This window comes from Vanessa cardui, chromosome 8 (genome assembly GCF_905220365.1).
Source record: "Vanessa cardui chromosome 8, ilVanCard2.1, whole genome shotgun sequence".
NCBI classification, from domain to species: Eukaryota; Metazoa; Arthropoda; class Insecta; order Lepidoptera; family Nymphalidae; genus Vanessa; species Vanessa cardui.
This window is the reverse complement of record NC_061130.1, coordinates 13,637,078-13,655,572: the sequence shown is the minus strand read 5'-3', so window position 1 is coordinate 13,655,572 and position 18,495 is coordinate 13,637,078. Positions and strand designations below refer to the sequence as shown.

At 33.5% G+C, this 18,495-nt stretch overlaps 1 protein-coding gene across 1 annotated transcript in view; it reads left to right on the top strand.

The window, feature by feature from the left end:
* Nucleotides 1-18,495, top strand: part of LOC124531657 (protein dachsous) — a 297,242-nt gene that overhangs the window by 275,372 nt on the left and 3,375 nt on the right. Inside the window, exons 5-15 of the mRNA XM_047106136.1 lie at nt 9,097-9,272; nt 9,502-9,731; nt 9,870-10,056; nt 10,455-10,878; nt 12,968-13,315; nt 13,416-13,570; nt 13,677-14,751; nt 14,859-15,579; nt 15,694-16,820; nt 17,253-17,543; nt 17,789-18,080. Coding sequence (XP_046962092.1) covers nt 9,097-9,272; nt 9,502-9,731; nt 9,870-10,056; nt 10,455-10,878; nt 12,968-13,315; nt 13,416-13,570; nt 13,677-14,751; nt 14,859-15,579; nt 15,694-16,820; nt 17,253-17,543; nt 17,789-18,080 — 5,026 coding nt within the window. The remainder of the gene's footprint in view (nt 1-9,096; nt 9,273-9,501; nt 9,732-9,869; nt 10,057-10,454; nt 10,879-12,967; nt 13,316-13,415; nt 13,571-13,676; nt 14,752-14,858; nt 15,580-15,693; nt 16,821-17,252; nt 17,544-17,788; nt 18,081-18,495) is intronic.

Here is an 18,495-nt window from a genome sequence, read left to right as displayed (position 1 = left end):
CGGTTAATCTCTGGAACGGCTAGACTGATTTTGACAGGACTTTCTCTGGCAGATAACTGATATATTAGGGAGTAACTTAGGCTACAATAATATATTTTTTTGTTAAATTCAAACGCGTACAAGTTCACGGGCGCAGCTAGTTAAAACATAATTCTTACTTTCAAATCATCACCCTTAAGAATGATAACTGAAACTATAAAAGTTTGGATCAAGAATTGAAGTTATGACGTCAAATATAATTTCTCAGTTACAAGTCGGTGTAACAGAGATCCGTTCTATCCGAGGCCACGTTTATTCTGTTGCGAGCAGAGGGCCCGTAAATCACTGAATTGCGAACTCCACCGTTATACTCGGAGCACTTGTCCATGGGAATTCAATGGCGAGACCATTGTTGTCTCAGAACAGAGCATATATTAGAGGTGGCATCGGGGAAATTTAGGACGGGAACTCTGGACGACCTCACGTATAAATTTAAGCTCAGCATTGACATTTCATTCTCTCTTAGTCTCTAAGAGTTTGAATATTTGATATTTGTAACTGTTTTTTTTTATGATTGAGCATAGATCATGAAGTATGGATTAGGCGATTATGAACTTAGGTGAGAGATAAATAAACTTGAATAGAATTAGTTGAAGTGTGCAAGTGTATACATTTTGGTGATTAATGTATTTACCAAATTATTGTCAACTTGAATGGTGAGAGAGCCAGTTTAACTACAGATATAAGGGTCACAATAGTTGATGGTGCATTGGAGATGTTAGGAATGACTTAATTACTTTACGTCGTCCATGTTTACGAACAGTGGTGACCATTTACCACATATTAATTAATTACTTAAAAATCTCATTTTATAAAATTATAGTTGTTTCAGTATGTCAGTTAAATAAATGTTTGTGTATATGTTATATATTTAACATTAAAATTTATTCTGATATTAGTAGTAGATTGCATAGTACATCTACTTTTTTATTATTGTTACCATTTTTTGACTATTACGTCATTGTGACGTCACAATGGTTACGTAGTCATTCCATGTCGTATGTAAATGTTATATGGTGATCACGTGCCACTTCTAAGGTTTCTATTCTAAGTCAATTGCAGATAGCGGCGTTTAAGATTCATAGTTTAGCTTGCGTGTGTCAGTGTACGCCTTTCCTTTAAGCTATTTAACTTTATAAACGGACGGATCTTTCTATGTGAGTTGATCATAAAACGCTAATATTTTCCTTATAAATTATATGTTACTGACATACTATTGGGATTTTAGCTTGAATTATACTTACCTGGGAAATAAGAACGTATATGTGACCGCTATATACACAAGTGCTTTAGCTATTTACATTGGGATCAGAGTAATGTATGTTGTCTCATATATATTTACATATTTATTATTATTAGCAAATTCGTGCTAAAAATTGCTCATTATTGTATACAGTCGAGATGGCCCAATGGTTAGAACGCGTGCATCGTAACCGATGATTGCGGGTTCAAACCCAGGCAAGCACCGCTGATTCATGTGCTTAATTTGTCTTTATAATTCATCTCGTGCTCAGCGGTGAAGGAAAACATCGTGAGGAAACCTGCATATGACAAATTTCATAGAAATTCTGCCACATGTGTATTCCACCAACCCGCATTGGAACAGCGTGGTGGAATATGTTCCAAACCTTCTCCTCAAAGAGAGAGGAGGCCTTTAGCCCAGCAGTGGGAATTTACAGGCTGTTGTTGTATTGTATACGCAACGTAATAAATCGAAGTGTTGTTGAAATAACAAACATCTGGAACAAATAATATAATTTACACTCAAAACATCGTGATGAAGGCTGCATGTTTTTGAGGGACTCAGAAACGTGTAACCTCACCACTACGTGTAATTTATACTCGTCGAGTGCTATTATAATGTTATTTGTCGAGTGAAATGGAATCGGTGGATTCTTACAACATGTACATGTTTTTTTTTTTTTTAATAAAACTTGAGGCAAATGTCTGGTAATTTTGAGCGTAGAAAATGTCATAGTAAGAGGTTAGTTAAACTAAACTAACCTCTTACTATGACATTTTCTAAACACAAAAATGAAATATGGGTGGTATTTTTGAGCCTAGAAAATGTTAAAAGAGGTTAGTTAGTAATGGTCAAAATATGTAATTAATAATTGAATAATTTAGACGATAGCAATTCTGAATAGCTTCAACAATAATGACGCATATTAATTATTTTTGAAAATAACAATATAATTCCTACAAAAAGAATACATATATATATATATTCTTACTATACCAGTAATTAAAACAACATGTCCGTATATTTGACGGATTTTTTTTTCTAATTTGAACCAAACGACCATAAATTTCTCAATTAGATTTTTATTAAACAAAAAATAAATATTCGAAAATATAACTTACATGGCCGGCAATGATATTAATAAATTTTTAAGCAATTAAACTTGGATCGGAGGAAGCAATATTGCAAATCAAATCTTTAGATTGAGAAGATACCGGCTAAAAATAATAGCATTGTGTTGTGTGAGATTGGCGCAAAGAATACGAATTGTACTTGGAAACGAAATCATATTTATCTTAAATATAAAAGTTTCGAAGTAACCTCATACGTTTTTTACGGAAGATAATTATTATTCATTATGTTTTACATCTATGTTATCATGGCAACGTGCATACAATATCATTTTTTTACTATTTAAAAAAAGAACACATTCGATTGTAAGGAATTTAAAATTGGAACGTATTCTTTAATTATAACTAACACTCATTATTTTCCAGTTCTCTGTTACCATGGCAACATGTACACACAATAATATATTTTTTCTATTTAATAAAAGAATATATTCGATTGTAAGGAATTTAAAATTGGAACGTATTCTTTGCAAACAAAATCATGCAGTACGTGAACATTTCGTTTCAAGCTGATTGAATATAAAGTAGCTATGTAATCTAAATTTTTGTAAGTACTATTCTCATTTTTCAATTATTCCTATTTCATTCAAACAGTATTTTAACTCAGATAAAACACTTCGTTAAAACATACCCGATTATAAATAGACTCTTTGTATTCTTTCAACAAATCACTTTATATATATACTTTATATAAAAAACTTGGAGTTTTTTTATACTAAAGACTTTATTGTAAAAACCTTTTTTATTTATATAAAAAATAATTTAAACAGCTTAAGTTTACAACTTAGACCACACATACTGACGGACAGTTCAGCTCAGAGTTTAATTAGAAAGAGCACCATAATATTGAACACCATTGCCCAAACGCACGCCCCCATCAGATTTATAGCTAACTTGCCCGGAGATAAACGTCCATTAATTAAAAAAATATAATTTAATGAGTTCAGACAGGCGCGGTTTTCCAATGTTGTGATTGTGGCAACTGCTACAATTTGTATTAGCGTTTTAAGAGCTAAGAAGTATAGTCCTAATATGAATAAATATGAAACGTGTCAGAATTAGAATGAAGGTGGCTGCATGGATTTATTTCGAATATATATTACAACTTAAACTGGTCGGTTAACATTTAGTGAATGAACACTTGAGAGCGTTTAGGAAAATGATACTTTTTATCATCTAACGTGTAAAACGTTCGATGTGAAAAGTATCAAAATTATTTAGTTACGCTATAAATCTAAAGGAAGAACAAAAACAGATTTTTAAAATTCGAACGTCGCCGTAACGGTCAACGAAAGATTGTGGGGGATTCAAGGTCGTCTTCTTTGCAGTAGTGGGGATGTGTGACCTAATGTTTTGGCGGTATTTTTCTAGAAAATAATTCACCTTGATAACATACCACAGAGTAAAAAACACTCTCTAAAACACATGGCTTCTAGTATATTATGTATTTAGACCCAAAAATATCAGGCTCGCACACAATACTAAGTAAAGGATGACGTCACAATAACTAATAAACGAACACAACACTAACCTCCTTGTAAATCGAGAAAATAATTAATTATACTAAAATTTTAAATTTAGAACGAAATCGAAAATCACCGAAGGACACGATCGTGAAATGTCAGAATAAGATTACGCGACATTGATTAGAATAATTATGACATTTAAAGGACACAAGTATCAAAATGGCGTGTCAACGTAACTCAACATTAAACTATTTAAACAAACTTAATACCCAATCAAATAGCACTAAAAATAGTATATAGTAATTTATTTAAACCAGCCTCACAAGCTAATATCAAAGTCTAGTTCCACAATAGCCTTAGGAGTTATAGCCTTCACTTCCGCATCCCAAGTTTGAGTTTGAGGCTTTTTAATAAAACCGGAATAGTATAACATAAAGTTTCATTTATAACCAAAACTAATTATGATTTATCTTGAAAATTTCACTAATAAAATTAAAGTTGCACCGATCTATAATTTAACGAAAACGCGTGTGGTCTTGACGTTATTAAATCGAATTTTGATTAGTGGCACTCTCATTTATACTAAAACAGTTATTGATTACTAGCCGGTGCGCGCGGCTTCGCCCGCGTTTACTAAGCGAGTGAAGTCGCGGGTGTAAAGTAATATAGCCTAAAGAAAAATAAATAAATAAATGGACTATTCAACAAAAAAAGAATATTTCAAATCGGACCAGTAGTTCCTGAGATTAGCGCGTTTAAACAAACAAACAAACTCTTCCGCTTTATATATTATTATAGAGTATAGATTGCTATTTCGTTATTAACGATAAGATATGAGCAATTGTGTGAGAATCAAAAACTTTTTAAGTAACATCCTGTAATCCATCCTGTTTTATGGTATATGTTGGCGGATATATGGGTCACCTGATGGAAAGTAGTCACTCTCACCCATAGACAATGAAGCTGTAAGAAATATTAACTATTCCTTACATCGTCAATGAGCCACCAATTGAGAACTAAGATGCTATGTCCCTTGTGCCTCTAGTTACACTGGCTCACTCACCCTTCAAAACGGAACACAACAATACTGAATACTGTTATTTGGCGGTAGAATAACTGATGAGTGGGTGGTAACCTAACCAGACGGGCTAGCACTAAGCCCTACCACCAAATAAATTTATCAAACTTTTTTTATCAAACATGAGATGAATAATTAAAAACAAAGATGAGGTATAATATTATTAAAAATAAAACGGGTATTCTTTATTACATAAAATAGTTGGCATATAAGTATATATAATTGGTGTATAGGTTTCAATTATGTAAACTATGGCGAACTTTCTCTAAGTATATACAAAGGGTTCAAACTTTAACCTGACGCGTTTATCTGCTCTGCGTGGCCGACAATTCAAATTCTAGAATCACGTTGAAGAACATAGCAAAAACAATGAATTCTACGATTCCTGAACATGTTTCATAACTAGGAAATCAATATCAGAGGCTTGATAAATGTTGTAAATTTTTGGTTTGATATCTTTTGTTAAATTCTAAATCATTTACGCCATTAGACCTAATTATAAGAATTCTTATAAATATATATTAGATAAATAGATAGAGTTGTGTAAGGTGTGTACATTTGTATGTGTACGGGTTTGTACCTCATTATGTTTGATAAGGTTTTTTTTTCGCTTATAATATTAATAGTTAGATAGCTTAATAGCGTTAATTTTCAAGAAATATTAACAATAACTTCCAATGTGCCATCAACATTGAAATATGTTATGTCATTTGTGCTTCTAGTCATTACTATATGGCGGTAGAATATCTGATAGCTATCCAGACAAACTTACCAACTATAAAAGAAGCCAAGGTCAGGTCTATAAAATTTATTAGGTTGTCCTGTTTTCGTCAAAAATATTTATCATTATTAATAAGGTTGGTAAGTTACACTCTCGAGCCTCTAAAGGCAAGACAGTTTGGGCTGAATTAGATTCTTCTTAGTTAATATCTGATCGCTATCCTTGGTATATTAGAAGGTTAAGGGATGTATAAAAACTTTAGTGCACAGCAATAAAGAAAATACAAAATAAAACTGTGTGCATAGGCCTTATCACTTCTAGCGGTCTCTTAAAGGCAAACTCGAGTGTAGTGAGATTAGACCCAGAGATGGTTAGTGCAAATATATATAATGTTGCCAGTTTCATTACTATATCCTTTGCAGTTGGCAAGATCAAGAGAAGAATACCCATTGTATAATTTTTAAACATTTGTCAATAGATGTCGTTGTTCAAAAAGTTTGATTTTTTAAATCGCGATATCCTTTGTCAAAGTAAAATATATAAGACTAGAAAATTCAAATTAATGAACCGTCTTTGTCTTGGAAACGAGTGGTGTTTCACCCATTGACTAAATCCGTCATTACACACATATTTACTTTCGTCTTAACCAATATAACGCGTTAGTGTTTTGTTATTTTTTGTAATCTAAATGTTATATATGGACGTAATTAATATTGTCTCTGAAGGCGTTAACACCAATTTATTATTTGAAGTACAAAAAAAGCTGTTTGGAATTCACGTTTTGTTTGTTTTAAATGTTGATCGAAATAAATAACATATTATTAATACAACAATCATAGTATGTTTCTGGTTAAAGACGTCATATAAGAAAATATATGAAACATGATGACAGGCAAATATTTGATAATTGATAAATAGACAGACAGACACACATAATCTATCAAGGTCATCTAATGTGAACCGGAGAACGTCAAGTTATTTTTTTACATCTCAAAAAATCAAGATGTGGTTCACGCTTTCTTGCAAGACGACACGACTGAAAATTTGAAATTCAATCCCGAGAAATCCAAGGATACGGTCCGGCTGGAATCGAATGCGCTCGCGCAACCGAATAAATTCAACCTCCATTCGAGGTCAACAAACCGAACCCCCGACGACAGTTTTTGCCTGGAAATTTCTATACTTCTTTTTTGAACACCATCTCAATTATTTTCAACTTTTTATCCAACGTTATTTGGGCGGACTGGAACTGAAATTGTTTACACGATTTATGTGTTAAAATGCTTAGTGTTTAAGTGTTTACTTGAGACATCCATGACGGTTGCAAATCGCAATCAAAATCCATGTTTGACGATAATGACTCAAAGTGGCAAAAAATATTCGGATTTCTTAAATTGATTAAGACAATTACAGAATATTCGTTAGTGCATACTTCTATATAACTTTACACTATTGTTTTTAAATAAAATGGATTGGAACAAAATAACGTTGGACAATTAAGATTTAATAATATTCTATTTATTTGTTTCCAATTGTACTTTTAAAAAGGCCAGCTGATTACCGATAAGAGTCAGAAATGAGCCAAGCTTTCTCGATCCCAATGCCCTTTCGAGATAATCGAACTTTCAGATAATTAATTCATTAAACTCAAATCGAGAATCGAATAATTCGCATAGAAGATCTTTACAACTCTTAATTGAAGCCCAATGTAGTCTCGTGAGCAAGATAATCGCGGTGCCATTAATGATTTCAATTTAGAAGGGCATTTGTGAATATATTTTGAAAGAGGACAAGTATACCACATTTGACTAATGAATTGATTTGGGTGTCAGACAAAAGGTTAAATACACCTGTCTGTTAACTTGTGAATGTTAGTGTCGGAAAGACGTAACGGCCTCATATCGTTTTAGCGTAAATTAATCTTTATTATAAACTGACAGGTTTATTTTGATAAATTATTTTTAAAGCATACGGACACACTTTTAAATTCTTCGCAGTATTTAAATTTGAATCCGTCTCAGATTTATCATTGGCATAGTTTTTGAGAATAAGTTAGTATGAATACATATTTTTCAATTTCATACACTAGCCTGTAAACCTATTGAAATCTCGACGAATGCCGAAAATCGACAATTCAAAAACAAACATAAAACTGAAGTCGCGCCGTAAAATCTTCGAAAATAAGACAATCGCATCACAGACTGTATAAAGAGGAAGGGACAAAGGGAGGACGGGGGAGTGCCGGGAGGGGGGAGGGGACTCGTGGACCAGTTACAGAAACAAAGACTGCCCGGCACGTCGACGAATAAGACCGTATATCAATCTCATTGCGTCAACTGTCCTGCCGAAAACGACCGACGAAAAAACGCTCCAGCAAAAAGAGGTTGAGCGAAAAAAAAATATACGACATTGAATCTCTTACACTGTGAGAACTGCCAATTAAAATTTGATAGATATAAAGCGGTTTTCGGCTGTCGTTCAGTTTGCCTTCTGTAAATAGATTTGGGTGTATTTATTCCTTAAATTGTCACGTTCGATCATTAAGAAAGTTTATAGCATTGCAAATTGACGTATTTAAAGAAACAACAAAAATAAGATTTACTATTTAAAGAGCGATCTGGGTTGAATGAAGCCTAATTAAAATTTCCTTTAAAAATATCTCATATATAAAGTAATTTTATGATCGGAATACTTGTAACAACGGAGGTTTATTAATATAACTCCCACAAATGACATTCCAATACATAACTTCATATCGATTATGAGTTGAGTATTATGGATAGTTCAGAATCAATTCAGAAAAACATTCGAAGTCATAAATATTTATAATTCAATAAGCATCACTCACGTACGACGAGTTAAATCTGAAGAAAATCAATCTTAACATTTCTTACTTGAACAAATTGACTCAAATTCTTCAATTAATCCTCGATGCTTTTTCTTAAATGAGCATGTACAAATGTCCTATAAGCGAATGTAAATCGTCCATTGTTTTTAAGTTTAGCACCTAAGACCTAATTAACCGCATATTTCAAATATCCCGCACCCCTTAATAAGTGAAGCAACAATGTTACTGCATATTTTTAGCTTGCTTAAAGCTTCCATTGATTTCTTATTATATATGTTGTTAATAAAGTTGTTTATCAAAATGTTCAGATAGTTATTTTTCTATATATAAAGTTTTTAGATCTGTTAAAAATATGACAAGATCATTTTTTGGGCCAAATTAAAAAAAACCTTTTTTATTAGATAATCTAGATTCTAGCCTAGCTTAAATAACAAGTTCCTAAATATCTTCATTAATTTATTAAACGTTCTCTTTTATATATCTTGCTTCATCATTCTTTTGTTTTTTATATACAATATACTATATTTGATTATACACGTTTCTAATTAATATAATTTAAATGTTTTAACAGGTAAGCAGCTAGTTCGCTACAGTATCGTTTCTGGAGATGTGGATAACCGCTTCACAATTGAGCCTCACACTGGTGCAATCAGGACCTCGGGGCAATTGGACAGAGAGACTACTTCTTCATATCTCCTTAATGTCAAAGCTGCTGTTGGCAATCCAGCGAGCTATGATCAGACTCAGGTAAAAATAGCCCAAAAATCCAAATGTAAAAAATTATATCTCGACATTTTGGTTTTGAACTAGAAAATATGTTACAGGAATTATAATTTATCCAATAAATCATTGTTGTAACTATGATTTTGCATAGATGTAATTTATGCTATTAGTAAATATTATTCTCATATTATATTAATTCTTTATAATTATGTGATAAATCATTTTATTAATTAATGTATTGAACGGTGTGCAGGTCCAAATAACATTAGAAGATGTGAACGACAACGCTCCAGAATTCGGGACGTCTTCAGTAAGAGTATCTGTCGCTGAATCAGCAGCTATCGGTTCCGTGGTGTATGCTGCAAGAGCAACTGATGAGGATGGTGGGAAAAATGGTCAGATAACATACAGTCTCGTCTCTGCTACTGGCCCGTCGAACACCTTCGCTGTGAACCCTCAACACGGATTAGTCACCTTGTTAAGGTAATTAATGATTGTAATAAAATACATTTTTATTCTTTATATAAAAAAAGCAAGTCCAATAAAAATCTTTCGTATAGTTGATCACCAACCATCATTATCATCATAATATTGACCCAAAACATAAAATTGGTTTTACAGATCATTAGATTATGAGAATCTCGTTCGTCATACGCTCATAATATCTGCCAAAGATAATGGAAGCCCGCAGTTGAGTGCTAATCTAACACTTGCTGTAGATGTCCAAGATGTTAATGATAATGCTCCAATATTTGAACACGACACTTACAGCACCAATGTGTTGGAATCAGATGCTGTTAATTCAAAGGTAAGGAAAAAATTGGGCCATTTTGAAATATCAAACGCTTAAAATATAATTGAATGTATTAATATAATCATTTCGCAAACAAATGTCTATTTTATATTTGTAGAAATGGTACAAAGAGTTTCCTTTAAAATATATTTAATAAATTAATTTTAAGTACATAATCAATTGATAGATCTATCTTTAATTAGACATTTTTTTATTCACACGAAAACACCAATTGATAATAATCTGCGAAAACGCTCAAATGAAACAAGTTTCTCGATATTCGTTTCATTTACTTGATTATGTTCTTGAAGTAAATATGTCAAATTGCTATAATTGCTTTAAATAATTTTTTATATACATTTTAACGATTTCCCAAAGATTATAGTTTTATTTAAAGAACAATTCCCTTTCAGATTTTAGAAATACAAGCCATAGACAAGGACACCGGTAACAATGCGCGCATAACCTATCGCGTCGTATCTGAGAATAATACAAACGAAGAGCATTTTAAAGTTCAACCGACTACAGGCTGGGTGTACCTCGCTAAACCTCTCGATAGAGAGACGATAGCTAAACACAAAATGACAATAATAGCTACAGACAATGGTATCCCGCCACTGTCAGCGACTGCCAGCCTTATTGTCAACGTGGTAGATGCTAATGATAATGATCCAGTTTTCTCACAAACCGCCTATGAGTTTCGAGTTGAAGAGAATCAGAAGGCTGGTGCGTTCGTTGGGAAGATATCAGCGACTGATGCTGATTTGGATGATAATGCTGCCATTAGATTTAGCTTGTTCCCCTCCAATACGAGCTTTGTCGTCAACCCCAATACAGGTAACAAATCAAACTATAACATTACATAATTAATTGAAACAAATAATTTGTCAATTACAACCAAAACAGCCCATGTATCTTTATAGATTACACGAGGAACAAATCACAACGATATAGATACCAATTTACAATCTATAATGGTCCTTATGACATTTCACTTACTTAAAACAATGCAATTTACCGTAATTTCAACGAGCATCCTCAATACTATTTGATCAGTTCGAGAATTATCCCCGCAGTCAACCACTCTACTTTGTTTAACTAGCCGGTGCCTTTGAAAGTTAAAACTCAAAGTGTATTTTGACTTAAGACTCGTCGACTAAATAAATATACTTAAATAAACAAAACTGCATTAATACCTGTACAATTTAAAGGATAGGGAGCAGTCTGAAGAATGTTTGTCGTCCATCTCATGAATATCGTTTTCGATTATATATTCGTGGAATCTTTTCATTGTATTTAGGACTAATATTGGATACACAAAAACAATATTGATTTGTTTAACTTGTAAATACATCTGCTAATTTACAATTATATATAATATATAGTTATTTATATGGGCATAGAAGTTTCGTACCTTCATTTCGTGATCGTTTTTAATCCTCTTTGCATATCGATGGTGGGCTAATAAAGGAGGGGTTAGTCGTTATCGCCTTTAACTGACTGATCAATGGTGGGACGTTCCATCTCAATTTGGCTTATCAGCGATCGACACCCCGCGAGCTAGTTAGCGCATCTTTAGCGACCGAACCCCATGTGAATCGGTAAATCATTGCCCATGACAACTGTATGCGGTCGGTACCGCTGATAGGGATTCAGATTTCCACAGGTGCTTTTTCGGTGGGCAACACTCAACCTCCATGTCCATAATCGTTCGTGACTTGTTTGTTTTATTCGTCGGCGTTTCAAAGACGGCGTTTGACGCCGAATTGAGGATACTTGAATCAATTCTTAATGCCAATTATTGACGATTTCAACTCGAACGGTAAATTTTATTTATACATATGTATGAAGATCGTTTTCGATTCCCCATACATGACTGTCAAGTTTCGTCGATGATAAAAATAAATAAAGTATTTTAACAAGGTCGTAAAAAGGTTCAATGAAAAAAATAATATGTTATTAATTCAATTACATTTTCAATATTAATATTTACCAACATTTTAATTGCAAAAGTACGTACGTAGTAAGTTGTAATGATTAATTACGCAATTAAAAAGATTTCATGTTGATATAAAACTAGATGTAGTCCAAATATGTTACAATATTTTGAACCAAGTTATCATACTATGTAAGTTTAATTTTATATGCAGTTGTCAGTTTAGTGCTTCAGTTTCAAAAGGTACTAAGAGTTTACGAATTGATAAAGGAATTAATTTGTAAACTGACGAAGGTTTTCTTACTCTGTCCAAGCAACATCACGTATACAAAAAAAAACGCTGATTTTATTACTATTTTCCTTAGTTTTTAATATCTGTCACAAGTGCCAGCGACGATGAATGAATGAGCGTCAAGCGCAAGTTATAAACGTCGGCGCATGCGCAATTGCCTTGACCCACCATTAACTATTATTAAAATATTGCTTTGTAGAAGCTTTACGTTACTCTTCCATGTTTTATTGCCTCACCATACCAGATCCTGTCGTCAAGTATTTAATGTTCATAAGTTACAAATGTACGTGTAGGATGTACACGTTCAACCCGCTTGGTTGACGGATGCCTTTTTATTTTTACCTTCACCAAAATGAATTACTATGAGAAGCTTTTGATTTGATTAAAAATACAATTATAGTTTTAGTATTACGGTTTTGTTCACACTGAAAGTCTAAATTAATTTTCCTTAATGTAGTATACATTAGTTCATATTGGGCAAAGAAAATATGACTTTATTTGTACAATACTTCCAATAAAACATAATTATTTGAGTAAAAAATGAGGATAATAGGAATGAAAAAGATAAAAAAAAAAAATTTATTTAAAATGTGTTTGCATGTTAAATTATTATGAATTTATTTTAAATTAAGTTTCTACAAATAATGATTTCAAAGTAATTACTACAAAAATGTATTAAATATTTGTTATTGTTGTAGGAATTATAACAACAAAAGAAATTTTAGACAGAGAGTTCAAAAATTCCTATTCGCTTTTCGCTGAAGCGAGAGATCAAGGATCCCTACCGAGATCGAGCAGAGTACCAATATCAATTAAAATAACGGACGTTAACGACAATTCACCAGAAATAATTGATCCAAGGGAAGATGTTGTAAGCGTTAGAGAAGAACAACAGCCTGGAGCAGAAGTAGCTAGAGTCAAAGCTATTGATAGAGACAATGGACTAAATGCCTCTGTAATATATTCAATCTTAAATGAGAGAGATATGGATGGATTTGGTGTTTTCGTAATTGATTCAAATACTGGCGTTATCAAAACGAGTACAGGTAATGATTATAAAATAGAATTTTCTATAAACCACAATGATATAATATCTGAGATTATAGGTACTCTAAGATTGGTACTAAAATCATTTTTATGTTACAGTTTTGGATCATGAAGAGAGATCAATTTATCGTCTAACAGTCGCAGCTACAGATGGAGGAGTACCACCAAGACAAACTGTCCGACAACTTAAAGTAGAAGTACTAGATTTAAATGATAATAGACCAACATTTACAAGTTCTAGTTTATCATTCAAAGTGAGTATCAAACATTATATAAAGTTATAAAGCTATATTCTTTACATAAAATTTAACTATTAATCTTAGATTTATTTTATTGATATTTGTAATTTATGTTTAATAGGTTAAAGAAGATGCCAGAATTGGACATATAGTCGGTGTAGTAGCATGTTGCGATAGCGACATACATGAAAATACGATAAGTGACGACGAGGAGAGACAAATTTCCTATTTACTTATGTCACTTACGTCAGACTATTCCCCTGGTACATTTGAAATAGACAGAAGAAGTGGTTCTTTAGTTGTTGCAAGACAATTAGATAGAGAAATACAAGACGAGTACAGGTTGGAAGTGAGAGCCTTAGATACATCAGCTACGAATAACCCGCAAAGCAGTGCTGTCACTGTTCGTATCGAAATTATCGATGTTAACGATAACGCACCGCAATGGGACCAAGATCCTATCAACATTGAGGTTTCTGAAATAATATCTGTTGGCACAACTATTTACAATTTCACTGCTCGAGATGAAGATTCAGGCCCTAACGGAGATTTGAATTATCACATAACATCGTCGCTACCAGTTAATAAAAATGTTTTCAATTTAGACCCATTGACCGGTTCTCTGAGTCTCATTTCACCTCTCGATTATGAGTCATTAAAAGAATATTGGTTAGTTGTCGAAGCCGTTGATCTTGCGACTAATATATCGGAGAGATTGGTAACTTCAGCAACAGTTCATATTTCTGTTCTTGATGCGAATGATAATACTCCCACTTTTGTGTCAGCGAATAAAGTATCAGTCACATCAAATACTCTTTCTGGTATTTTATACCAAGCTTTGGCAGTTGATACAGATTCAGGAGATAACGGAAGAATATCATATTTCATATCAGGAGGAAATGACCACGCCTACTTCTCAATAGAATATAATACTGGTAAACTAACTTTAGCTAAGAAATTCTCTTCAGACCTTACAAGAGTAAGACCAGGACAATATAAGCTGAATTTAACTGCTTCTGATCATGGAATACCGTTTCCCAGACAAAGTCATATGACATTACAATTAAGCTTACAAGAGTCTACTAATGTGCCACCAAGATTTACAGACTCCTATTACAGAGCTAATATTAGTGAAGATATTAGACCAGGTAGTTTCGTAACGAGACTATCCGCTAAATCATCTAGAGGAAATTCAGGTTTGTATATTATTATTTATGTACCAATGGATGAATGAATGAATGTACAAGTGGAATTAATATTAATTGATTTTTCATATATAATAATTCTGTTATTTTTATTCTAGGTAACCTGAGCTTTATGATACCATCTGGCGTTGCTGGTGATAAATTTGTCATCGATGAACGACTTGGCACAGTTACTGTTACCACTAAAATTGATAGAGAAGAAGCAGATCAGTATACTTTTCCTGTTTACGTTACTGATTCAAGTACTTTTCAGTCCACGACAAACTTCGATGTGGCTACTGTATCTATAAGTATTTTAGACGTTAATGACAACCCACCTTCATTTAAACCAGGCTCCTGTTATACCTTAACGGTACCTGAGAATAATGAGCCCGAAGTCATACATACAGTTGCAGCAACAGACAAAGATATAGGAGCGAATGGTATAATCACATACAGCATTATATCTGGTAATAATGGAAACAAATTCTCGATTGATGCCACAACGGGTAAACTAACAGCAAAAACTTTAGACAGAGAAACTCAGTCGAGATATGACTTGACTATATCTGCGTACGATCACGGTTCACCAGTGGCATTACAAGGATCATGCAATTTAACTATAATGGTTGAAGACCAGAACGACAACGACCCTGTATTTGATACAGGACATTACTCTGCTGCGATTCCTGAGGATGCAGCCATAGACACGTCCATTATTAAAGTTAGAGCTACTGATGCAGATTTAGGCTATAATAAACGAATTGTATATTCGTTAGCAAATGAAAGTCAAGGACTATTTAGAATAGATAACAAGACCGGCGTTATATTTACAACTGGGTATGTATTAGTTGTACATTAGTCTAAAAATTAATTCCTAGTATTATAAAAGCTGTTTCAAATTGAGCATTGGTTGTGTAACTTTGTGATTATATAAATATTTTACTTTTTCAGATACTTTGACCGTGAAAAAACTAGTAGCTATCGTTTTGACGCTGTTGCCACCGATCAAGGTCGTTATGTAGCGCGGTCACAAAGAGTTTCCGTAGAAGTAACAATTAATGACGTTAACGACAACAAGCCTATATTTACCAAATATCCCTTCAAAGAACAAATGGCTACATTAACTCCTCCTGGGCAAAGTCTTATACGTGTTTCAGCCAGTGACAATGACATAGGCATTAACGCTGAAATACTTTTCGAACTCTTAGATTCGTCAAATCATAAATTTCGCATAAACCCAACTACGGGAGTTCTTACTGCTACTCAAAGCTTGGCTAGTGAAAACGGTAAATTAATACACCTCAAAGTAATAGCAAAAGACAAAGGAAATCCCCCGCAGAGCTCAATAGGTCTTATCGAATTACGTGTTGGAGATTTTTCTGATCAAACACCAACCCTTAACTTTCAAAATTCGACTTACAATGTAACAATTGACGAAAATTTACAATACGGAAAGGATGTTCTACAAGTAACAGCACTGAGAAGTGACGGACGTCGGCAGAGAATTATTTATGAATTTGGCAATGGTAATGACAAGTATGCCTTTGAAATAGACTCTAATACCGGCGTCATAAGGGTTAACAACTCAGCAAATTTAGATTATGAATCATATCCGGGACCAAGAAGGGAACTAGTAGTTGTAGCCAGAACAGAAGGCGCTCCTATTTTGTATGGTTATTGTAACGTAATAGTTAACCTTTTGGACCAAAACGATCACGCTCCTAGGTTTACACAACAACAATACATAGCTAATGTTTTAGAAGGAAACACAAAGGGCGAGTTTGTTGTTCAATTAGCTGCTAAAGATGGAGATCGAGGAGCAAATGCGCGAATACTTTATCACATCGTTGATGGTAATCACGATAACGCATTTATTATAGAGCCTGCCTTTTCGGGTTCAGTAAAAACCAACATAGTTCTCGATAGAGAAATAAGAGAAGCTTATAAACTAACAGTTATAGCGACTGATGAAGGCAATCCTCAGATGACGGGGACTGCCACTCTCAGAATTAACGTCGTCGATGTCAATGACAATCAGCCGACATTCCCACCGCCAAATGTCATCTCAGTAAGCGAAGGTATGTTTCGAGTTTAGCACCTGTTTACATATTCGTTTTTAAATTGCTGTAGGGCGCCCTATCGGCTTTGCGATATAAATTGGTAGAACAAAAAATGCTTTACAAAGAGGGAGGCATTTTACATAATTTGTATTCTCGACTCCGCGGCCGGCTTACATTGCGACTTTTCGATTCCAGCGCCGAGATTAAATAAAAGAGACTCCTTTAGAATCAATATTTATTGGATGGTATTGCATTTTTTTCGAGTGCATGTTTTACTGGTGCCTCCCCGACCAACGGTCCGCTCTCTTTTTTTTATTTCTTTTTATATCATTGTACTGTGGGCGAGTTTTGTTTTAGAGAATTTTATTTTGCGAATCCTTAAAGTGGCAGTCAAACGAGAGTAGCGTCTGCGTGTATAGCTGTTTATTTATTTATTTTTACCATTTACAGGAGCGGAAGTCGGCTCAGTACTTACATCTGTTACTGCAAATGATGTCGACACGTATCCAGCTCTGAAATATGCGATTGTTCAAGGAGATAACACTTTTTCAATAGACAGATATAGTGGGAAGATTGTCTTGAACAGGCCACTTGATTATGAAAGCAAAAAAGTATATGAAGTGAATATAAGCGCATCTGATAGTGAACACGTTGCGAAGACAACTTTAACAATCAAAGTGACAGACATTAATGATAACACGCCCGTTTTTGATGACATTTCATATAACAGAGTCTTGCCTGGTAAGTACTTTTAAAATTTGTTCTATTTCATATATTAAGGGCTTGGTATAACATAATGTTTAATACTTTACAATAAACACAATATAATTATTAAATATAGCTAGTATTACGTAACGTTAACGTTATAACAGATCTAAATTTATTCGTTTTTTAAAATTTCAATAGAGACTATTTCAATATGTATATCAAACAGGATGATTTTTTTAAGCAGATATTTAAAAGAAATGTCTTTATTTTATTTTCAGAAGGCAGCGGCACTATTGAAATCGGCGCAGTCAACGCAAAAGATATTGACAATGGGGATAACGGGAAGATTTCGTACTCCATTGTGCAACCAAGTCCTGGCTACTATATTGATTCTGATACCGGGGTTTTGTATGTGAACTACAGCGCTTTGCCCCCTCACCAGAGTGATGTGCAATTAGCTGTGATTGCAACGGACCACGGCAAACCAAATAGAAGTGCTGTGGCATCAGTGAGGATCAACACTGGCGCTTCGTCGGAAATAAAACCTTTTATCGGACAAGATACTTACAGGTACATTTGTTTTTCATCTATACTAATGTTATAAATGTGAAAGTAACTCTATCTATCTGTCTGTCTGTCTGTCGCTCTTACACGACCAAACTAAAGAACCGAATTTGAGCAAATTTGGTGTGTAGCATATTTAAACATCTGAAAACCAGCTCACTAACGGATTACGAAGCCGCGGATTGCAACTAGTTTAAAATAAATTTTGCGATTAACCAATATCTATATATTTTTTATTTGCCAACATGTGTAGCAAACATAGCAAGATTTTAGAGTTCGCTTCAATAAAATTTAAATTTCTTTCTCTTCTTTCGAAAAATAAAATAAGCGTGCGTCAAACATTATCTAATATTTCATAGAATACAATTTACAGAACTAAAATAATTTAAGCATTTTTTAATTAATAAATAAACATTTTTAA